Source organism: Sminthopsis crassicaudata, chromosome 3 (genome assembly GCF_048593235.1).
Source record: "Sminthopsis crassicaudata isolate SCR6 chromosome 3, ASM4859323v1, whole genome shotgun sequence".
NCBI classification, from domain to species: domain Eukaryota; kingdom Metazoa; phylum Chordata; class Mammalia; order Dasyuromorphia; family Dasyuridae; genus Sminthopsis; species Sminthopsis crassicaudata.
This window is the reverse complement of record NC_133619.1, coordinates 148,625,175-148,650,067: the sequence shown is the minus strand read 5'-3', so window position 1 is coordinate 148,650,067 and position 24,893 is coordinate 148,625,175. Positions and strand designations below refer to the sequence as shown.

Genomic DNA, 24,893 nt, shown 5'->3' with positions numbered 1-24,893 from the left:
ATAACTGTATGGACATGTATACATATACATACATATGTATACATATATATTTAACATGTATTGCTCTACCTGCCATCTGGGGGAAGGGGTGGGAGGGAGGAGGAGAAAAACTGGAACAAAAGTTTTTGCAATTGTCAATGCTGAAAAATTACCCATGCATATAGCCTGTAAATAAAAAAAAAAAAAAAATAGCTATATAATAATAAAAAAAAAAATTACAAGTCTCAAAAAATTAGAATGGGTAACTTCAAGAGGTAATGAATTCTCCTCACAGGAGGTCTTTAAACAAAAGTTGGATGACCACTTGTCAAGTATGATGTAAAACAAATTCTGTTTGGAGTGACAGACTAAAATAGATGGCCAATGAGGTACCTTCTATCTCTGAAATTCTATGGTTTTATGATAACAGCACTTTTAACAAACCCAAGAACAAAAACTATCAAGCAGAAGAATTTTTAACCGAGATCCATAAACATTCTTTTAAACTTAATTGTATTTGAATTATAGCTGTTTTCCTTGGTAATCCTATATATTTTTGTTTATACATTTAAAAATATCATACTCCGGTATCTACAGATTTCAGACTGCCTTAAGTTTGTGACACCAAAAATTATTTAAGAAGTCTTCCACTAGTGAAAGGACAGGTAGGAGTCAGTTATCTCAGAAAAATAAGTCTGAGTTCAAATGTGACCTGAGATACTTCATAGCTATGGGACCTTGAAGAAGTCATTTAATATTGGTTACTTTTGTTTCTTTATCTGCAAAATGAACTGTGGAAGGAAATGGCAAACCAGTATCTTTGCTAAGAAAACCTCAAATGGGTATTCAAAGAGTTAGACACAACTGAAATGACTGAACCTAAGCAACTACTAAGAGGAAAGACTATACTGAAGAAATACTGAGAAAATGGCAGTTTCACAGAAAAAGTTTTAGATTAACATTTAAACCATATGTTAAAAATAAATATATACATAATTTAATTTATAATACACGTTTTATGTATGTACACATGTACATACATACACACAATACACAAAATATAATGTAATAAATACGCATTTGTCACAAATAGGTCCAAATAAATACGCAAGCTAAATGTAAAAAAATAAATAAAAGACAGTACCTCTATCTTTAAGATTTCTAGTTAGGGAAAAAATTTATAGGGAAACACTGGTTATGACTACTTAACGAGCTTTAAATTCTCTCGCACTATCACTAGGGCCACATCTCTCTTTTTCAACAAGGGGAGGATTATAAAAAGTAAAATAGACTACTTTATGTAAAATTAAAGCATTTTGTATTAAAAAAAAAAAAACTAGAATAAAGGAAACTCAAAGCATTGTATCAAATATTTATAATCCACAAGATACATAGTAAACACACCCATCCATACACACAAGATTAAGAGCTATTTTCCAATAAATTAATGGTCAAAGGTCCTGAATAGTTTTGAAAGAAATACAAAGTATAAAACAATCATTTTCTAAATGTTCTACATCACTAATAAACAAAAATTAAAACAACTCTTAAGTTATACTCATAATAACCACCAGACTAAAAAAGCTAATAAAAGATTAAAATAATATAATGTTGGGTGCAGGGATACTATGTAAATACAGGCACATTAAATATATTATTAGTTGAGTAGTGAATTAGTACAATCATTCTATCAACCTTACTAAACTGATTAAATCAATCAACCTTATTTTTAAAAAAATTAAACTGTTCATATTCTTTGATCTAGTGATGCCATTAAAAATATACACATACCCAAAGGAGGTCAAAGGCAGTAAGAAATGTCTTATGCATGCCAAAATATTTTTGGAAGCATTTTTGGTGCTTAAAACAACTGGTAACTGATTGAACTGTGGAATATGAATGTAAGGAAGTACCATGGCACTGTAAGTCCTAATACAGTACATAATTAGCAAAGACATAAAAGTAGAACAGCATACTCTAATTTGACTATAGTGGAAGGAAGCAATATGATCAGAGTTTGTAAAAGATAGATGAGGAATGATTACAATCATGAGATGAAAGCATGAAAATTAATTTGGGCATCCTTTCCCTCATCTATTGCTAGAAAGACCTTACTAAGTAACTTTTCTTCCTAAAAACTATACACTTTCATCATTTCTAATAGTCTAAGCATTCTGCTTCATCTTTTTCCAACCCCACAGGCTAAACATAAGACTGACATTCTAGTATAACCACTCAGGAAAGATGTTCAAACTCCTTGTGAGCATTACAGTCAGATTCTCACTCCAAATTCTCAAAATGAGTCCTCAAAGTTCTCTCTTCTGATTTCTAGGGTTGAGTGAGATTTCTTATTTGTCCCTTAAAAACAAAACTCAGGGTTGTTTGCTTGGTTTTTGTTTTGTTTCTCTCTTTTTTTTTTCCTTTTTGATCTGATTTTTCTTGTGCAGCATGATAAATGTGGAAATATGTATAGAAGAATTGTACATGTTTAACATATGTTGGATTATTTGCTGTGTAAGGGAGAGGGAGAAAAATTTGGAACACAAGGTTTTGCGAGGGTGAATGTTGACTATCTTTGCATGTATTTTGAAAATAAAAAGCTATTATTAAAATTAAAAAAAAAAAGTCAGAAGTAGCAGTAGTTTCGGGAGCTCTTAAGCCAGAGAGAAGAAAGGGATCTGAGAACTGGTCAGAAAGTTCTTGCCACCCCACCAAAGTCCTTGGCACTGTCAAGTGGTTTAACTTCAGAATCCACCACACACATGGAATTTTATCAATGGAAATTTTTCAATTTGACTTGAATTTCTAAATTGATTTATAATTCTTAAATGCTATATACTGAAAGAATCAAAAATCAAAGGATCTCCTAGAAGTTTGAAAACACAGCCTATGTTGACCAAATTCCACTCAAAATATAGATAAATTGAGGCTAGCAGAGGTTAAACAGTTTGATCAAGATCAGAGTTCAACATATACATGGGATTCACTTCCCCAAATACATTAATTTCATTTTTTTAAAAGAAAGATCACTCATTTGATAATGACAATGATTAAATTAAAGCTTAATGACAATCTAATAATTAGGTTCCTACTATCATTTCCTTCCACCTTTTTAAAAAATACTCTAACTACATCACTATAACCAATGAACTATTTTTAAAAGTAGTGAGGCAATACACACTATTAACATATTGTCATCATTATTTTGCTCCTGCTTTAATGAACAGAAAACACCTACCAGGCTAATTTGACTAGGGAAAAGTGCATTTAGGTGTGTTGCATTAAATGACTAAACACATAATAGTTCTATCTTTAGTAACCTGTGTGTATATCAGTGTAGGTACTACCATTGTGATTAGCTTATAAATCATTTAGCAATAGTAGTAAAGGGATTGCAGTACAATACTGTACACATTTTGCAAGAAACCTTCATCTATAGATTCTTACATGCTTGGAATTTGAAGAGTCCAGCAACCTTGCTATAAAAAAGTGAGTATATGAAATTATTTGTTAGAATGTTTTCTTTCATTATATTAATTCTGTACTAATTCTGTACCTTTCATCTGAAAAATAAAAATATAATTTAGATAAAAAAGAAAACAAAACTCAGGATATTTTTGCCTGCAATATTATTTTATTGAATTTGTTTCTTCTTGATTTAAATGAGGTAATTATCTCCGGCATGATACAGAAGGTGCTAAACAGATTCAAATCCTGCTGCATTGGCAAGTCCTTTAAACTTTGAATATCAGCTTTCTCCTCTATAAAATGGAAATAAGATAACTGTGGGGACTAAAACTCTCACAGGCTTTTTGTGGCTCTCAAAATATGATCAAGTAATTATTGTATACTTTGCAATACTTAAAGCTATACAGGAGTCATTTATTCTTGGATTTCTTCCTATGGAGTCAGATTATACTAGATAGATTATCTAACAATATACTATTGTTAGATAAAAACAAACTATATAACTCTAAAGTTATTTAGTTGTTTTTCAGAATTGTCTGACATTGTCTGGCATTTCCTTCTCCAGATCATTTTACAGATAAAGAAACTGAGGCAAACAAGATAAAATGACTTATCTAGTGTCTGAGGCCAAATTTGAACTCAAGTCTTTCTGACTCCAGACTCTATCTACTGTGTCACCTAGCTGCCCCATTCTAAAATTAAGAGCTTGTTAAATTGAAGGCCATAATTTTTTTTAAAAAAATACTGCTAACTGTATTTCAGTATAATGGGTTTTCTTTGTGATTCTGTAATCAACAGATTTTATATATTTTAAAGTATTCCTATATTAAACATTTATAAATATTTATATTATCATTATACATATTATATTATAAATAATTTCAATCCACAGGAAGGATGAGAAGTGTAATGTTTAAAGTCTTTTACTAAGATTAGATTATTTTTTAAAAAAGCTTTGATAAACAGTAAAAAAGTTTAAGGAGACTCTAAAGAAAGAAGATCAGATGACTAGAGAAATAGTCATAATGTGGTCAGTATCAAAACCAGGGAAAGATGAATCAGACTGAGGAAGGCTACAAAAGTCAATCAACATCTATAAGGTCTGGTAAATGCTTGATGTCAGAATCAAAACATTCCAGCAAGTTCACAAAGACTAAGTTGTTTCCCACAGTAGGAGTTTTTAAGTTTTTTGAGGGGAGGGGAGAGAGATGGTCATAGAATGTTTTGGCATTCTAGGAAAATCTTTAACTTTTTCATAGAATATTTTTAAGTGCATAAAATGAAATAGGGTTACAAAGAAAAACCAATATTATTAAAATATAATATATATACACACATACATACATATGCACATTTACATAAATATATTACACACATAGGTTTATGCATATACATCACACCCACCTCTTGGCAAAATAAGAATGGGTTATGGTGCAAATGAGATATACATTCATAAATGCAGAAATATTCATTATTTTCATTAATGCTACCTGTGCAAGGGGTGGCTCTACTGGGAAAACAGAAAAGTGATCTTTTTTAATACCAATAATTTCTTCTATTGGCCTTGAAATTTTACTCTTGAATCAAACACAAATTTGACAAGACCATGTAAAAAAGCTATATTTAAATTATTTGTCAAAAACTTAAAATCCAAAGGTAGAGCCAAGATGGCAAAGAAAAACTCGACTGTGCTCTTCCAAATTTACTTCCAAACAACTTTAATGCCTCAAAACAAATTCTAGAGCAGCAGAACCCACAAAAGGAAGAACTAAAACAATTTTTCAGTCCAAGACAACTTAGAAGATCAGCAGGAAAGGTCTATCTCACCAGAATGAGAATGGAGTCTCTTTATTGGCACTTGATGAAGAACTCTTTTACATTACCCATATAAGGATACAGGTTACAGTGTCAAAGCAAGATAGAGCACTAGTACACTGGAGCTTAAAGTACTGTGGTAAACGAGCAGTGCTTATGGTTCCTCACAAATAAGAGCACAGGCCAGGAGAATAGTAGAAACTTTTTTTTTTTTTTTTTTTTTAAATCACACCACCTTGGAAGAACTGAAAACTCCCAGACTCCCAGAACTGCCCTAAAAAGAGCTGCGCAAAAAACTCAAGGTTGGGAAAGTGTCCCCTTCACCCTGAGAACAGAATCCAATTTTAACATAAAATTAAAAATCAAAAAATAGTTTAGAAAAAGAACAAAAAAACACACAATAACAACAAAACAAAAAAACACCCTGAACACAGAAAGTTACTAAGGTGAGAAGGAAGATTAAAACAGAAACTCAAAAAAACCCAAAAAAGTTAAAACTGCTATATCCAAAGCACTAATGGGAAAGAAAAAAAAAAGTGAATTAATCTCAGACACTAAAAGAATTCCTGGATAAGTTCAAAACTGATTTTCAAAATCAAAAAGAGGAAAAATTAAGGAAAGAAAAGAGAGTGAAGAAAGAAAATCATGAAAAAACATGAACCACTTAGTAGAGTTACAAAAAAATACTGAAGAAAATAACTTTAAAAAAAAAGAATAGGCTAAAATGATAAAAGAGGCACAAAAATCCAACGAAGAGGAAAATGTCTTGAAAAGATATTGGTCATATGGGAAAAGAGCACAAAAATTCATTGAAGAAAAATACTTTAAAAAGCAAAACTGGTCAAATAGAAAAGGAGATATAAAGTTATACAGAAGAAAATGATTACTTAAAAATTGAAGCTAATATAACACATCAAGAAACAACAAAACAGAATTTTAAAAATGAAAAAATTAAGGAAAGTATGAAATATTTCATTGGAAAAACAAGTGACTGAGAAAACAGATTGAAGAGAGATCATTTAAGAACAACTGGACTACCTGAAAACTATCATGAAAAAGTCTAAATGTGTTGCAAGAAAATTCAATGAATTGTTATGATATTCCAGGAACAATGAGTAAAGTAAAAAACTTCCGGGTCAAGGAGAAAATATTGCAAGCAGCCAAGAAGAAACAATTCAAATATCATGGAGCCAAAGTTAGGATAACACAAGATTTAGCAGCATTTACATTAAAGAATCAGAGGACTTGGAATATGATGTTCTTGAGGGGAAAGGAGCTAGGTTTACAACCAAGGATCACCTATCCAGAAAAGAACAAGTATAATCCTTCAGGAGAAAAAATTCATATTCAATGGAATAGAAGACTTTCTAGCATTCCTGATGAAAAGAGCAAAGCTGAATAAAAGATGTGACTTTTGCAAGAGAAGCATTAAAAAAAGGTAAATAGGAAAGAAATCATAAGGAATTTAACAAAATTAAACTGTTTATATTCCTACTTGGAAAGAAGATACTTGTGACTCCTAAACTTTCTCATTATAAGGGCAGTAAGAAAGAATATGTATAGATAGAAGGGGAATATGATGGTCAGAAACAAAACACTTTTGAGGATAGTCAGAGTACAAGGAAAGGAAGAGTAAGAGAATAGATGGAGGAAAATACAAAGACAGCTACCATGAAAAAAAAAAAATTAAAAGTATTCCTGAAAAAGGCCTCATTTCTCAAAAATATAGAGAACTTAGTCAAATTTATAAAAATAAGAACCATTCTCCAATTTATAAAATGGTCAAGTATGAGGTAAAGTAGCCAAAGCATTACTATATGAAAAAAATGCTCCAAATCAATATTGATTAAGAGAAATGTACAATGAAACAACTCTGAGATATCACCCCACATCTATTAGATTGATTAATGTGACAGAAAATAAAAATGACAAATGTTGAAGGGGATGTGAGAAAACTAAGAAATTAATGCACTGTTGGTGGAGTTGAGAATTAATTCAACCATTCTAGAGTGCAATTTAGCACTATGGTCCAAAAGCTACTCAACTTCCAAAACCTGTTACCCAGATTATGGATACTAATTCTACAATCCTAGAGACTGAAAAGAGAAGAAAAGAACACACACACACACACACACACACACACACACACACACACACACACACAAACACAAACACAAAACTATTTGTAGTGGCTCCCATTATAGGAAATATACCCTAAAGAGTAAGGAATAGTTTTCCTGTCAGATCTACGGAAAAGGGAAGAGATAGAGAGCATTATGAAATTCAAAATGGATAATTTTGACCATATTAAACTATATTGCACCAAAAAACCCACTGCAACCAAGATTAGAAGAAAAGCAGAAAGCTGGTAAACAATTTTTACAGCAAGTGTCTCTGATAAAGGTTTCGTTTCTCAAGTATATAGAGAATTGAATTTAGAAGAATACAAGTAATTCCCCAATTGACAAATTAGCAAAGGATATGAAGAGGTTTTTAGACAAAGAAATTAAAGCTGTCTACATTCATATGAAAAAATGCCCAAAAAGCAATCAAACTGAGCACACTCTTGACCAGCAATTTTATACTCTTGACTACCTTGAAAGCACCAAAAATTTGCAGATCCCCAGAACTATTTCTGGAAAAACAAAACAAAACAAAAACAAAAAAAAAAAAAAACCAGAATAAAAATGTCTGAAGCTCAGCACAGTACCTCTCTACCCAAAGGATGAGCCAAGCCCAATTTTAACAAATTACAAAATCAAGAAATATATTAGGGAACAAGAGCAAACAACAACAAAAAACTGATCATAAAAAGCTACTATGGGAAGACTAAGACAAATTCAGAAGAAAACAACAATGTGAAAACAGACCAAGGCCTCTAAGAAAAATGTTAATTAGACCCAAGTTCCACAAGAATTCCTAGAACTAAAGAGATAAGAAGCAAAATTGAATATAATTTCAGAGAGGCAGAAATGGGCATTTAGTAAAATGGTGGACTTTCACACATTTCAGAACTGAATAGAAAACCAGAACTGAATAGAAAATTTGCCATTTAAACAGAAGACTCAAAAGAAGCAAAAAACAAAACAAAATAAATATGAAAGAGAAATCATAAGGATTTCAATAAAGTTAAACTGCTTACATTCCTATTTGGCAAAATGATATGTGTAACTCCTAAGAACTATTATCATTATTAGAGCAATTATAGATAGCACAGATATGAGCTGATTATGGTAGAATGGTCGCCAAAAAAAATGAAGGGGTGAGAAAGAGGGATGCATTGGCAAAAGGGGAAGATGGGAAGTAAAATGGGGGAAATGTTCTCACATAAATTAGATGCACAAGGAAGAGCTTTTATACTGAAAGGGAAAATGGGAAGGGGAGGGAAGTGACAGGCAATGCTTGAACTATGAACTCTCTTTGGAATTGGTTCAAAGAGGGAATATATAACTTAGCCAATAAGGAAGGAGGAGAAGGCACCAAGAAAAAAGAGGAGGGGAATGATAAAGAATGATAAAAGAGTAAGAGAAGCAGTAGTTTGAAGCAAAATAGACTTTCTATAAGAAGAAACAGAAGAAAATTGGTTAAAAAAGCAGAAAAAGAACTAATTAAAAGAATAATCAGGTTACATTTTACAAAAAGGCACCATAAAGGGGGGGAGGGTTTTTTTTTTTAAGCTTTCATTTTCAAAACATATGCATAGTTTTCAATATTCACTCTGGCAAAACCTTGTGTTCCAAATTTTTTTTCTCCCCACCCCCATCCCAATCCTCCTCTAGAAGGCAAGTAATCCAAATATATTAAACATGTACAATTCTTCTATCCAATTATTGTCCAACTGTCCAATAATAATAATAATACTGAAGTACAATTTAGAACTAGATCCAATAGGCTATAAAATCTTTTGACCCAGAAATGCTACTTCTCTGTATATATCCCAAAGAGATCAAAGAAAAGAGGGGAAAAGCTAAATGTACAAAATTATTTATAGCAGCTCTTTTTGAGGTAGCAAATCTGGAAATGAAAGGGATATCCATCAAGTAGGGAATGACTGAACAAGTTGTAGCATATGGTTGTGATGGAATACTCCATAATGTGGGGAATGACAAGGCAGATAATCTCAGAAAAATATTACAAGACAATATATGAACTGATGTGAAGTGAGAAATGAGAAATTCTGCACAGTAATAGCAATATTATAATGATAATTGTGAAAGATATGTCTATTCTGATCAATACAACAATACAAAACAACTCCATAGGACATATGATGAAAAAATGCCATCCATTGCTCCAAAGAGAACTGATGAATTCTGAGTACAAACTGAAACATAATTTTCTCATTTTATTTTTCTTATATTTAAAAAAACTATAACTTAATACAGGTTTTAATAATTTACTGCTTACATTCTCAATAGGTAGATAAAAGCATGAGGAAGGCAGAGAATTTGATACTCAAAATTCAAAAAGAAAAGAAACCAAATATAATTAAAAATCTTTTAAAGAAAACTTTAATAAAAGTAGTCTTCATAAAAACACTCTTTAACCCCAGCTTTTGGGATAAGAACTCACTGTTCGACAAAAATTGCTGGGAAAATTGGAAATTAGTATGGCAGAAACTAAGCATTGACCCACATCAGGTCAAAATGGGTTCATGATCTAGGTATAAAGAATGAGATTGTAAATAAATTACAAGAACATAGGATAGTTTACCTCTCAGACCTGTGGAAGAGGAATGAATTTATGACCACCAAAGAAGAACTAAAGATCGTTATTGCTCACAAAATAGAAAATTTTGATTATATCAAATTGAAAAGTTTTTGTACAAATAAAATTAATGCAGATAAGATTAGAAGGGAAGCAATAAAACTGGAAAAACATTTTTACAGTCAAAGGTTCTTATAAAGGCCTCATTTCCAAAATATATAGAGAATTGACTCTAATTTATAAGAAATAAAGCCATTCTCCAATTGATAAATGGTCACCATGAACAGACAATTCTCAGAGAAAAAATTGAAACTATTTCTAGCCATATGAAAAGATACTCCAAGTCATTATTAATCAGAGAAATGCAAATTAAGACAACTCTGAGATATCACTATACACCTGTCATATTGGCTAGAGTGACAGGGAAAGATAATGCAGAATGTTGGAGGGAATATGGGAAAACAGGGACATTGATACATTGTTGGTGGAATTGTAAATACATCCAGCCATTCTGGAGAATGATTTGGAACTATGCTCAACAAGTTATCAAACTGTGCATACATACCCTTTTCTCCAGCAGTGTTGCTATTGAGCTTATATCCCAAAGAGATCTTAAAGAAGGGAAAGGGACCTATATGTGCAAGAATGTTTGTGGCAGCCCTTTGTGTATGGCCAGAACCTGGAAACTGAGTGGATGCCCATCAATTGGAGAATGACTGCATAAATTGTGGTATATGAATATTCTGGAATATTATTGTTCTGTGAGAAATCACCAACAGGATGATTTCAAAAAGTCCTGGAGAGACTTACATGAACTGATGCTGAGTGAAATGAGGACCAGGAGATCATTATATACTTCAACAACAATACTGTATGATGATCAATTCTGATGGATGTGTCCCTCTCCAACAATGAGATGAACCAAATCAGTTCCAATAGAGCAGTAATGAACTGAACCAGCATACACCCAGCAAAAGAACTCTGGAAGATGATTATGAATCACTACATAGAATTCCCAATCCCTCTAATTTTGTCTGCCTGCATTTTGGATTTCCTTCACAGGCTAATTGTACACTGTTTCAAAGTCCGATTCTTTTTGTACAACAAAACAACTGTTTGGACATGTATACATATATTGTATTTAACTTATACTTTAACATATTTAACATGTATTGGTCAACCTGCCATCTGGGGGAAGGGATGGGGGGAAGGAGGGGAAAAGTTGAAACAAAAGGTTTTGCAATTGTCAATGCTAAAAAATGACCTATGCATAAAATTTTTGTAAAAATTAAATAAATTAATTAATTTTTTTAAAACACTCTTCATTATATATTCCTAGTTTTTCCAATTTATAAATTTTCCAATTTACTCCCTCTAGGGAGTAAAGCAACTAACTCAGTTTCCTAAATAGTCTAAAAAATAGCAACAGTTATTTATAAATAACAATCAAGATCCTTCTAGTTTCAACTTTGCAATAAGAACGGGTCTTTAAAAAGCTGGCACATAAATTCCAAAAGACTTGTGATGGAAAGAGCCATCCGCATCCAGAGAGAAAACTATGGATACTTTTTTTTTTTTTTTTTTTTTTTTTACCTTACTATTTATTTATTACTTACTTTTATCTTGCTTACCTCTTACTCCTAGGAGCCAAGGAACCTTAGCTCCCCCTTTCCTTGACAGAATCTGGCACCCTCAGGTCCCTCCTCCCCAAGTGAGAGAGGGAACTCTTAGAGACCTCCTCCTCTTGGTGGAGGAAATAGTGAGCAGAGCAGGTGAGGGAACTCACTTTTTTTTTTTCTTTTTTTGGTTGGGTTTTTTCCTCTTATGTTTTTTTTTTTTTTTTTTTTTCTCCTTTTGTTCTTATTTTTCTTGGGGAGCATGACAAATAAAGAAATATGTTTGGAAGAACTGCACATTTAACCTATATTGAATTGCTTGCTGTCTATGGGGGGAGGAAGAGAAAAATCTGGAACACAAGATTTTCCAAAAGCATGTTGTCTGTATTTGGAAAAATAAAAAGCTATTAAAAAAAAAAGTTGGCACATCATTTGAAAGCTACCACTAGACTTTTCTAAAGCTTCTAAAAATTGAAATATAGTCAACCATATTACATTAATGGTAGTTCCCCAAATTGTAACATGTCATTGTTTTTCATAAGATTTCCCCTATAAGTATAAACTGAGAAAAAGAAAGTTTATTCTTTAGTGAATTCCTCTAGGAATAGTCCTCTTGGATTTCCTTTTTTTAATGTGCTTTTTTTAAAAAAAATTTTTAAAGCTTTTTCTTTTCAAAGCATGTGCAAGGATAATTTTTCAGCATCAACCTTTGCATAGCCTTGTGTTTCAGATTTTCCTCTCCTTCCTTCCACCCCTAGATAGCAAGCAATCCAATATGTTATACATGTTAAATTGGATTTCTTTTTAAGAATGGTCACTCCCTTGAGCACCAGCCCGGAAGTCAGGAGGACCTAAATTCAAATGTGGCCTCAAACACTTAACACTTTCTAGCAGTGTGATCCGGGGCAAGTCACTTAACCCCAGCCTCAGGGGAAAAAAAAAAAAAAAAAAAAGGAAAAAAAAAGAATAGGTCACTCCCAATCAAAATGTGTTGAGAGTTATACTGCTAATTGAAGGTGAACCATTAAAGTGAAAACTACCATTTACAATACCACAAAATAATAATTCTCATCAACTAATTTTATATAGTATTTTAAAGTTTCCAAATGGCTTTACAAAGTTGACCTTGCTGATTGATAAATATTTGGAGGCAAATTGGTGAAGCACTTGATTTACCACACCACACATGTAGTTTGTTCAAGATTATTCAAAAGCTCTAAGATGTTTTTTTGTTTTTATATTGTGCCCTATTTTCTATAAATGTCCTCTTTTTCTGTTCAAGAAGAGAGACTTTTCAATTTTGAAGTTTTTTGAACTTCTTATAAAAATGAGATGTTGAGTGAATCTTTTCTAAAAGTTATTACTTTTCCCGCAATAAATTTTAGCTTTCACCGAGAAGCAACATTTGATAAATTCAATATCTCTGCTATCCAATGTTATGGTATTCAAATAGCAAAAAAAAAGTAAAATGCTCACACATTTATAAAGTTCTAGGGGTACTAGTTTTATAGACTACTTCTGTGCCTTTTTAAGCCTCTTTTCCCAGTAGCTTGGTTTTAAACATTATCTTACGTAGTCATAACCTATTTGACAACAATACAACCATTAAAAAAAAAAAATGCGGTTAATCCCTTAATCCAGAGGTCAAAGAACCATCCATAAACAACATCACTACATTTAGAATCTTGAGGACCAATAACTAGCCTTCTTAGGCTAATTAGATCTCATAGAAGCCCCAGGGCACCCTTCCCATTCACCCCCAATATAGCAACTGCTTTTAAACTTAGGTGAGAAGTTACACTTACGCCAATCAACATAGACACCAAGGTAGGTACATACCTACCTAGCCGCCCCCCTGCCCCGCCCCCAGTGAAACTTTGTCTAGGGAGGGTCAACCCACCCACTCCCGAGCTTCGCTCACCTGCTCCGCTCACAGTTCTCTTTGCCAAGAGGAGAGTGTCGCTAAGAGTTCCCCCTCTCTCGTGGAGAAAAGGGATCCCAGCGTGCCAGATTCCGAAGGGGGGGAGCTAAGGTTCCTTAGCTACTAGGGGTAAGGCAGCAAGATAGACAAGTGTGATATGGAGAGTCTCCACTCACGGTCCCAGGCCACACCTGGATCCCCAACCCCGGAATCCACAGAGGGCGACCAGGGGGCGGGAAGACGTGGTACTGGAGTAGTATGGAGATCATAAACCATGAGCTCGAGACAACAGCTCAGCCGTATCTCATCCCGGGACGGACCCACCCCATACACCTAACAACAGCTGCAAATACCCCCACGGCAGACAGCCCCGCTCCACCGGTCCGCACCTTCCGAGGCCGGGGGAGGGAGGAGAAAGAGATAAAAGTAGGAAAGCCGTCTGAGGGCCTGGCCCGGCTCGCCACAGTCACCCCAGGCCGGAGGGTCTCCCTCACCTTCGTACTGCAGATCCACCAGGACAAGCAGGAAGGGAAACACCGAGCTCAGCCGGTTAGTCATGGAGCCGAGGTACACCATGGCCGAGGGCACTCAGAAGGAGGAGGAGGACGAAAAGAGAGTGCGGGAACTGACCAGCTCCCGCGGCCACTGTAGCCGCTCGGGCCACGGCTGGTGACGGGAGTAAGGGGCAGGACCGCGGACGCCGCTACGCCCCGGGTCCCTGACGCCGTCCAATCGCGTGCTTCCAGGGCGCCCTCTAAGCGGCCTCGCTTGGGTCGTGGTGGGCGCTGATAGGCCGCCGAGGCCCTAGCCCCACCCTTCCTCTGATAGGATAACGTGGAAGCACGAGACGCAGAGGCGTCCGCCAGCCCCGAGCTGTCAGGGAACCCTAAGGCTGGCTCGGCCTGGAGGCAGAATGATGGGAGTGGCTGGAGGCAAGGGCCAAAGAGCCCACGGAGAACCCTGGAAGGCGAATTTGAGTGGCAAAGTGGCGGGGGCGGGTCTGGAGGCGCATGCGCTTGAGGCGCTCTCTGGAGCTCCAATTCTCGGTTCAGCCTCGTTTGGCTTTCGGGAAGTGGCCCCCTCTAGTCCCACTTTTCCGGTGATGTTCGGGAAGAAATGATTCAAAGGATCGATCAGAGGAGCCGTGGGAGTGAGCGCCGGAGTCTCAAACTTGGAAGGGGCTGTTTGAGATCTTCCAGTCTAACCTCTGCTCCTCCACCATAAGGAAATTGAGGCAGTGAAAGGCTGAAACGCTAAGCCCAGAGTGAGCACGTGTGCGGGAGGGAGGGGGAGGCTGCTTTTCTTTCCTTTTTCGCCTGCTGTGCTAGTTTGTTTGCCGACACAACTGCGGAACCGAAGAGTAACCGGAAGTTGGGGAGATCGATGGAGGGAGAGGAAGGGTAAGATGCTCAGCAAAGTGATCGGATTTGATGGAAGTTGGAAGGAGGGAGGAGAATCATGAATACAAGATGATGCAAGTCCGGAAGACTTGAAAATAAATACAGCAGCCCCTGAAGGGGGAATCTGACCCGGACAGACCAAAGCGCCCTGGAAAAGGGGCTTGTTCAGTGGGTGCCCTTGACGGAAAAGCTAGCAGGGCGACCAGAGGGCTAATATTTGCCGGTAAAGTTTTCGTAGAATCAGATCTCCCTCCCTTCCAAAAAAATGTCCTTGCATCCTTAGTAACCAGAGCAACCGAGGAAAAAAAAAGTAAAGGGGCAGGAGGTGGGGAACTTTAGGAAGCGCAAACTAGGAATGAATCTGAGTAATAAAACTGACTGCTTGCGGTTCACCAGCCTGTGTATTGTTTGTGTTGTGAGATCCACTTCTGGCAGATATTACTTATCGTGGGGCACATACAATGCTTAGCAGAATTTAATAAACATTTAATTAAATTAATAATAACATTTAATAAATTGAGTTGTTGGCTATGTAAGTATGCGCTTAACTGCTAACCTTTAGGACCAAGTTGGAAGTTTTCTCATTCTGAAAGTTTTCTCTGCAAGTGAAATGACAGATCTGAATCAAATCTTTATATAAGGTAGTTTACTTTTTGTTAATTAATTTGTTAATTACGCTGGCTGAGATTGTGATTTTCTTCAAGATGACAATATAATAACTGCTGACATTTATTTAGCACCTACTGTGTACTAGGTACTGTCATACCTGCTGTACAATTTTTTTTTTTTTTTAACAAATGTTTCATCCTCACTACGGGAAACTGAGGCAAACATGTCCAGCATCACATAGCTAGAAAACTGCTTGGTCAGATTTGAAGGAGCAGATCTCTGTCCTTTCAGATTAACTGCATCTTGCTGCCCCCTCTAAAATAAGAAGTAAGCAAGAAAAATACCTGGTTACAAGCTTGAAGTTGATACCCCTGGTCATTAGTTTAATAGTGGTAGAAAGTTTAAAGCAGTGGTCCTCAAACTTTAAAAATACGGGCCAGTTCACTGTCGCTCAGACTGTTGGAGGGCAGAACACTCTGTCTGCCGCCTCAGCCCAGTGCCGGAAGTGTGTGTTGCTAAGGAGTTTAGGTCTAACGTCACTTCCGGTCTGGTTTTGCCATAACCTGGCAGGCTGCATAAACGTCTTGAGCTGCGTAGTTTGAGGACCCCTGGTTTAAAGCATCAAAATGCTAGAGAATTCTTCTGTTTCAGGGTATCTGAACTCAATTTAATTGATTTGATTTAAGAGTAGTCCACAAATTATGTAAGTGGACAGAGAAGTAGCAGGTGAACTTAAAGATGAGCCAAGTCTAAGTTAGTGACATCAATCCAATGTGATACTATGGTCTAACGATCAAGAAAATCAGATACTTAGTCATTAAGAGAACAGAAAATGTTACTTATGCTGCTTCTGAAATATTTACTGCAGTTCTGTCATTAAGAAAGTAAAATTTTTAAAAGTCTGAGGAAAGACCTAAAATGATCAATTCAGGTTTGATCTTATTAGAGTCTTAAGAAAGGGTTCTTCAATTGGAAATAAAAGTATAGGATTTAGAAGTCTGGACATGGTGAAATTTGTTTACTGAGTACTAAGAACTTGCTAAAGTTTTAGAGAGCCAGTTGGGAAGTTTGATATTTATATCATTTTGATTTTTTTTTTCATGTTTAGCAGTCAATAAATAATGGAAACTTATGCACTCTTATTTTTCATTTGTTCTCATTTATGTATTTATTGTAATTGTCCATTAAAATTATAATATATATGTAATATAATATATAAAAAGTAGGACAAATAAACCAGGGCAAAATATTATTGGTGGATTCTAGGCAAAATTTGAGAATGGTACATTCCTACATTTGAAAATTCTGCTCCAATAATGAACTGAACCAGCTACACCCAGCAAAAGGACTCTGGGAGATGACTATGAACCACTACATAGAATTCCCAGTCCCTCTATTTTTGTCCGCCTGCATTTTGGATTTCCTTCACAGGCTAATTGTACACTATTTCAAAGTCCGATTCTTTTTGTACGGCAAAACAACTGTTTGGACATGTACACATATATTGTATTTAATCTATACTTTAACATATTGAACATGTATTGGCCAACCTGCCATCTGGGAGAAGGGGTGGGGAGAGGGAGGGGAAGAGTTAAAACAAAAGGTTTTGTAATTGTCAATAAAAAGCTACAATAAAAAAAAAAAAAAAAAAGTTTTTTTTTTTTTTTAAAGAAAATTCTCCATGCATATTACTGTCCATTCAAGGCTTTGACCTCAACTTATCACAAAACAAATACCTAGGTGCTATGGAAAACAATTTTCTGGCATTTAAACTATTTATAAAAAGTAATGTTTCCAAATGGCCTTCACTGCTCGTTATCTCATACATACACCTGTTGCTTTCCAAGTAGCTACAGTCCTTGTTTATTTCCCAAATTTAAATACTACTTTATACCTCCAGGTAAAAACTATGTTAAAAGCTATTCAAATAAATGTCACAGTATTAATAGTTATTCAAGAAGGGCATAAAGTCATGAACGATGTACTAATAATGAACTATTAAAGTAAACTGTAATATTTAGAGGCAATTCCTACATGAACAATGGCAATGTATGGCATTTCTTATGTTATCACAATTTTAAGAGTTGGAAGGAACCTGTTCAAAGAACAGTGGAAGGGAAGGGTAGGCCCACCTTGTAGTCCACTCATCCACATTGCCCAACCCATACCCAAAAAGTAATCCCTATTTTTAACATCTGATAGTTCTGCTTGAAGACTTTCTTTTAGCAGAGGGGAATACACCTCCTCCTGTCCATTCTGGTTTTTGGATAACTTTAATATTTAGGAAGTTTTTGCCTGATGTTTAAATTTACCTCTTTGTAACTTCCACCCATTGCACCCAATTCTGCATTCTATGCCTAAATAAGCAAATCTGGTCTTTTTTTCCACATGATCCTTTCAAATATTGGAAGATAGATGTTTCTTCTCCAAACTCCAAACTGAATCTTCAATAGTTCTCATATGGCACAGACTTAAGGCCTCTCACCATCGTGGTTATCTGCCTCTGGACTTCTCCAGTTTTACAAAGAATTTTCCAAACTGTGGCCCTCCAAATTCACCACAGTATTTCTAATGTAGTTTGACCACGGCAAGAGATATCATTTCATTCACATTAGCTATTCCTCCAGTATAGAGCCCAAAATTAAATTACCTTTTTTGTTGTCACAAAACATAAGGCCAACATAGTGAGCTTATTTAGTTAGCTAAAACCACCAGAACTTTCCCAAATTCCTATTTAATCCTAACTCAGCTATCTTGCACTTACAAAGTTTATTTTTAGAACCCAAATGAAAGAATGCATTTTATCTGTTTAATATTATTTTCCAATCAAGGTTAGATCAAGACCATTTTGTATCCCGATTCTGGCATCTTCTGTAGTTTTCCTTCTCAATTGTCATCTGTTGACTTGATCAAATGTACCACCTTTACCTTTATCCAAGTGATTGATAAAAAATGTTACACAGTAATTGCTGATATGTTCCATTAGAAAACTGCCTAGATTACACTGAATCAATAAATGCTTCTCTGCATCCATCTATTCAAGCAGTTCCAAATCTTCATTCACCCTCCCACACACACAATTTTTACATTGTTTCCGTAAGTAAGAAAATCTTTATCAAATACTATTTTTTTTTTCAAATTTGAGTAAACTACAGTCTATCTGCAGTATTCCCATTATTTTCCAGTTTAGTAACCCTGCCAAAAAGAGGAATAAAGTTATTCTAGCAGTTAGATGTTCTTTATGGAGCCATGTTCATTTATTATAATTTCTAATTTCTTTAGATATTCACTATCTCTTTACTAATTCACTCTAGAACTAAAGAAATTGAGATCAAGCTCATCTCTACTCAGACTCTGTGCTCTTTTTTTTTTTTAATTGGGACAGTGCTTGAATTTTTCCAAACTTTCTTTTAACTCTTCTTAATTCTCTTTTAGATTACAGTGATAGTGGCCTAGCAGACCCATTTGCCAGTACTTTTAGTAGCCAAAGATGTTCATTTGAGCCAGATAATAATTGAATCAGGACAGCAGCTGGGTGCTCTCTTGGCTAATTCCCTATTAGCCAAGTCTGTCTTCTCTATTGAAAAGGGTCATTTCAACCAACAGGATGATTTCAGAAAGTACTGGAGAGATTTATATGAATTGATGCTGAGTGAAACGACCAGGAGATCATTATATATTTCAACAACAATACTACATTATGATCAATTCTGATGGATGTTGCCCTCTTCAACAACAAGATGAACCAAATCAGTTCCAATAGAGCAGTAATGAACTGAACCAGTTACACCCAGTGAAAGAACTCTGGGAGATGACTATGAACCACTACATAGAATTCCCAATACTCCTATTTTTGTCCACCTGCATTTTTTATTTCCTTCACAGGCTAATTGTACACTATTTCAAAGTTGTACAGCAAAATAACTGTTTGGACATGTATATATATATATATATATATATATATATATATATATATATATATATATATATATATATATATATATATATATATATATATATATATATATATATATATTGTATTTAATTTATACTTTAACATATATAATATGTATTGGTCAACCTGCCATCTGGGGGAGAGGGGTGGGGAGGAGAGGAAAAATTAGAACAAAAGGCTTGGCAATTGTCAGTGCTATAAAATTACCCATGCATATATCTTGTAAATAAAAAGCTATAATAATAATAATAAGAGAGAGAGAGAGAGAAAGGGCCATTTCCAGTAGTCAAGAAAACAAGCAAAATAAGGGAGCAACTACCATCTTTCTTTTGTCCCTAATAAGCAGTTCTATTCATGAATTATTTTTTCCCTAACTAATTAAAAAAACAAAATAAAATAAAAACACCAATCCTTTGTTGTCTTTTGTTCACCAGCCCCAGCTCATTCAAAGCTTTAGTATTACTGATACTGTTTTTACAAGACAAATGATATGTTCATATTAATGCTGTTAAGTGTATTCCATTTCTTCTTTTATATATGTGTTTAAACCTTGAGTTGTTTGATGAATTCCCTATGCATTCCAAGTGAGGTCTATAGACAAGTCCTCTTTTTTCCTAATAAGAATTATTTATCAATGAGGTATTTCAAGCCAATTCCAGTAGACTTGTGATGAAGAGAGCCATATTCATCCAGAGAGAGGACTGTGGGGACTGAATGTGGATCACAAAATAGTATTTTCATCTTTGTTGTTTACTTGTTTGTTTTTTTCTTTCTCTTTTTTTTTTCTTTTTTTGATCAGATTTTTCTTGTGTAGTCTGATAAATATGGAGATGTGCTAAGTTATGATGAGAGGGAGTACCAGGGCCACCTCGTCTTTTGATGCACAATAAGTTTTCTGTCACATTGCAGAAATGTTCTTGTTGAGTAAGGAACAATGATTTGTGATCATGGAAATGGTAAGCCAGAGGGTCACATCCAGTGGCTACGTAAGCAAGGATGCCTGAACAGGGCCTCTCTCCTGTGAGTGAGTTGCTGAATTGCTGGATTGGCTCTTCTCCCATTGGCAGATACCATGCATACACCAAGCCCACAAAGTGTTTTTCTGAATGGTGATTGGGGATTGTATACTGTTCATGCACTGTTCACTTGCAAAAATGTATATCAACAAGGCTGTAAGGCATAATAAACTATAGCTCTTTTCATACTCTATGATTCTCCTGCCTCATTCATCTCGCCTCTGAGATCAAAGGGCTCATATGCTTTGAGTTCTTGAAGACAGCCACAACACAGATGTGTTTAGAAGAAATGTATATGCCTAACTTATATGCTTGCTGTCTTTGGGAGGTGGGGAGAGAGGGAGAAAAATTTGGAACATGACGTTTTGCAAGGGTGAATGCTGAAAACTATCTTTGCATGTATTTTGAAAAATAAAAAAGCTATTTTAAAAAGAACTGTTTATCTTTGTGTCTTCATAATTTCATTCTTGAGAGCTTCCTATCCCTCCTGTGTTGTTATAGTAAATCAATAAGCAGTAATCTCTTACTGTTTGTGCCAGGAATTATGCTAGGTATCAAGGATATAAAATCAACAATGAAACATTCTCTGTCTTAGGGAGTTTACATTCTATTGGGAAAGACAATATATTTATTTTGAAGAATGTACAAAATACAAGCTAGTTTGGGGAGGGAAATAGCAGGTAGAGGAATCAAAAACTTTAGATGACACTTGAAAGAAGCAAGAAATTATAAGAAGCAGAGAAAAGAAGGAGGAAGCTTTAGGCTTCAGGCTTCAGGGACAAATGCAAAGGTATGGAGAGGGGGATGACATTTGTGAGATAAGGTAAGAAGGCCATTTTCTCTATATTTTAGAAAATCTGAAGAAAAAGAATGTGTAATAAATCTGGTAAAATAGATTGATAATAGGTTATAAAGGGCTTTAAAAGTCAAACAGAAATTTCTATTTTATGGTAACAGCAATAGGGAATTACTGAAGTTTAATGAATAGGGGCGTGAAATCATCATTCTTTAATCAAAGAAAGACCACTTTGGAAACTGTGTGGAGAACAGATTGAAATAGGGAAGTAATTTTAAGCAGAGAAACCAAATTAGGAGTTCTCTTCAATAGTCCACAAGAGAGGTGTAAGGGCTGAGCTCAAGTAACTATATGAGTAACTATATAATGAGGAGTTGACTGTTAGAAATAATATGAAAATAGAAATGACAAAATTTGTCAACTGATTGAATATGTGGGATGAAAGAGCCAAAGACAACACCAGCTTATAAACATGAGAGAATGAAAAGAAGAGGGAAGTTTAAAAGAGGATATTTTGAGTAGTATATTATGAGTTTTGCTTTGCAACATTTTGTGTTTGAAATAGCTATGGAACACCCAGTTTGAAAAGTATAATAAGTAGCTGAAGATAAATCTTCTCAAAGTTCAAGAGAGATTAGAGCTAGATATATATAGGCCTGGGAGTTATCCACTTAGTCACATGATAATTAAACCAATTAGAACTAATGAAGTCAACAAGTAAGAAACTTCAGAAAAGGAAAAATTTTAGTCATAAAAATTCCATCAACCCCCAACCAAAAATTAAACTCGAAATACAAAAATTAAAAGGAGAAATCAATAAAATTGAAAGTAAAAAAACTATTGAATTAATAAATAAAACCAAGAGTTGGTTTTATGAAAAAGCCAATAAAATAGATAAACCTTTGGTAAATTTGATCAAAAAAAAGAAAGAGGAAAATCAAATTGATAGTCTTACAAATGAAAAGGGGGATCTTTCCACCAATGAAGAGGAAATTAGAGAAATAATAAGGAGTTACTTTGCCCAACTTTATGCCAATAAATTTGATAACTTAAGTGAAATGGATGACTTTCTCCAAAAATATAGGCTCCCTAGATTAACAGAGGAGGAGATAAATTGCTTAAATAGTCCCATTTCAGAAAAAGAAATAGAACAAGCTATTAATCAACTCCCCAGGAAAAAATCCCCAGGGCCAGATGGATTCACATGTGAATTCTACCAAACATTTAAAGAACAATTAGCCCCAATGTTATATAAATTATTTGAAAAAATAGGGGATGAAGGAGTCCTACCAAACTCCTTTTATGACACAGACATGGTACTGATACCTAAACCTGGTAGATCGAAAACTGAGAAAGAAAATTATAGACCAATCTCCTTAATGAATATTGATGCTAAAATCTTAAATAAGATATTAGCAAAAAGACTTCAGAAAATCATCTCCAAGATAATACACTATGATCAAGTAGGATTTATTCCAGGAATGCAGGGCTGGTTTAATATTAGGAAAACTATTAATATAATTGACCATATTAATAATCAAATTAATAAGAACCATATGATCATCTCAATAGATGCAGAAAAAGCATTTGCCAAAATCCAACATCCATTCCTACTAAAAACTCTTGAGAGTATAGGAATAAATGGATTATTCCTTAGAATAATCAGGAGTATATATTTAAGACCGTCAGTAAGCATAATATGCAATAGAAATAAACTGCAACCTTTCCCAGTAAGATCAGGAGTGAAACAAGGTTGCCCACTATCACCATTACTATTCAATATACTAGAAACTACTAGAATAGTAGTTTCAAATTACTATTACTATTATTACAAATTACAAATTACTATTCAAAATACTAGAAACGTAGCCTCGGCAATAAGAGCCGAGAAAGAGATTCAAGGAATTAGAGTAGGAAATGAGGAAATCAAACTATCACTTTTTGCAGATGACATGATGGTATACTTAGAGAACCCCAAAGACTCTGCTAAAAAGCTACTAGAAATAATTCAAAATTTCAGCAAAGTGGCAGGATACAAAATAAATCCACATAAATCCTCGGCATTTTTATATATCACTAACAAAATGCAACAGCAAGAGATACAAAGAGAAATTCCATTCCAAACAAATGTTGAGAGTATAAAATATTTGGGAATCCATCTACCAAAGAAAAGTCAGGAATTATATGAGAAAAATTACAAAACACTTGCCACAAAAATAAAATCAGATTTAAATAATTGGAAAGACATTCAGTGCTCTTGGATAGGCCGAGCGAATATAATAAAGATGACAATACTCCCCAAACTAATCTATTTATTTAGTGCTATACCAATCAGACTCCCAAGAAACTATTTTAATGACCTAGAAAAAATAACAACAAAATTCATATGGAAGAATAAAAGGTCAAGAATTGCAAGGGAACTAATGAAAAAAAACTCAGAGGAAGGTGGTCTAAGTGTACCTGATCTAAAGCTATATTATATAGCAGCAGTCACCAAAACCATTTGGTATTGGCTACGAAATAGACCGGTAGATCAGTGGAACAGATTAGATACAAAGGACAAAAAAGGGTACATCTATAGCAATCTAATCTTTGACAAACCCAAAGATTCCAACATTAGGGATAAAAATTCATTATTCGGAAAAAACTGTTGGGAAAACTGGAAATTAGTATGGCAGAAATTAGATATGGATCCACACTTAACACCATATACCAAGATAAGATCAAAATGGGTCCATGATTTAGGCATAAAGAGGGAGATAATAAATAGATTAGAGGAACAGAGGATAATCTACCTCTCAGACTTGTGGAGGAGGAAGGAATTTATGACCAGAGGAGAACTAGAGATCATTATTGATCACAAAATAGAAGATTTTGATTACATCAAACTAAAAAGTTTCTGTACAAATAATACTAATGCAAACAAGATTAGAAGGGAAGTAACAAATTGGGAAAATATTTTTAAAAACAAAGGTTCTGACAAAGGTCTCATTTCCAAAATATATAGAGAACTGACCCAAATTTATAAGAAACCGAACCATTCTCCAATTGATAAATGGTCAAAGGATATGAACAGACAATTCTCAGAGGAAGAAATTGAAACTATATCCACTCACATGAAAGAGTGTTCCAAATCACTACTGATCAGAGAAATGCAAATTAAGACCACTCTGAGATACCACTACACACCTGTCAGATTGGCTAAGATGACAGGAACAAATAATGACAAATGTTGGAGGGGATGTGGGGAAACTGGGACACTAATACATTGCTGGTGGAGTTGTGAAAGAATCCAGCCATTCTGGAGAGCAATCTGGAATTATGCCCAAAAAGTTATCAAACTGTGCATACCCTTTGACCCAGCAGCGCTACTACTGGGATTATATCCCAAAGAAATACTAAAGAGCGGAAAGAGACATATATGTGCCAAAATGTTTGTGGCAGCTCTTTTTGTTGTAGCTAGAAACTGGAAGATGAATGGATGTCCATCAGTTGGAGAATGGTTGGGTAAATTGTGGTATATGAAGGTTATGGAATATTATTGCTCGGTAAGAAATGACCAGCAGGAGGAATATAGAGAGGCCTGGAGAGACTTAAATCAACTGATGCTG

General features: G+C 34.8%; 1 protein-coding gene across 4 annotated transcripts in view; it reads right to left on the bottom strand.

The window, feature by feature from the left end:
* DNAJC3 (DnaJ heat shock protein family (Hsp40) member C3) overlaps positions 1-24,893 on the bottom strand; it is a 90,141-nt gene that overhangs the window by 50,775 nt on the left and 14,473 nt on the right. The window contains exon 1 of one of the 4 annotated variants that reach the window (XM_074299368.1): positions 14,001-14,193. The exons of 1 other annotated variant lie outside the window; for it this stretch is intronic. In XM_074299368.1, the coding sequence (XP_074155469.1) occupies positions 14,001-14,082 (82 nt within the window). In that variant the 5' untranslated portion in view covers positions 14,083-14,193. Of the gene's footprint in view, positions 1-14,000; positions 14,194-24,893 lie in introns of those variants that run through there. 2 more of the 4 variants (XM_074299370.1, XM_074299369.1) reach the window with 2 other exon arrangements.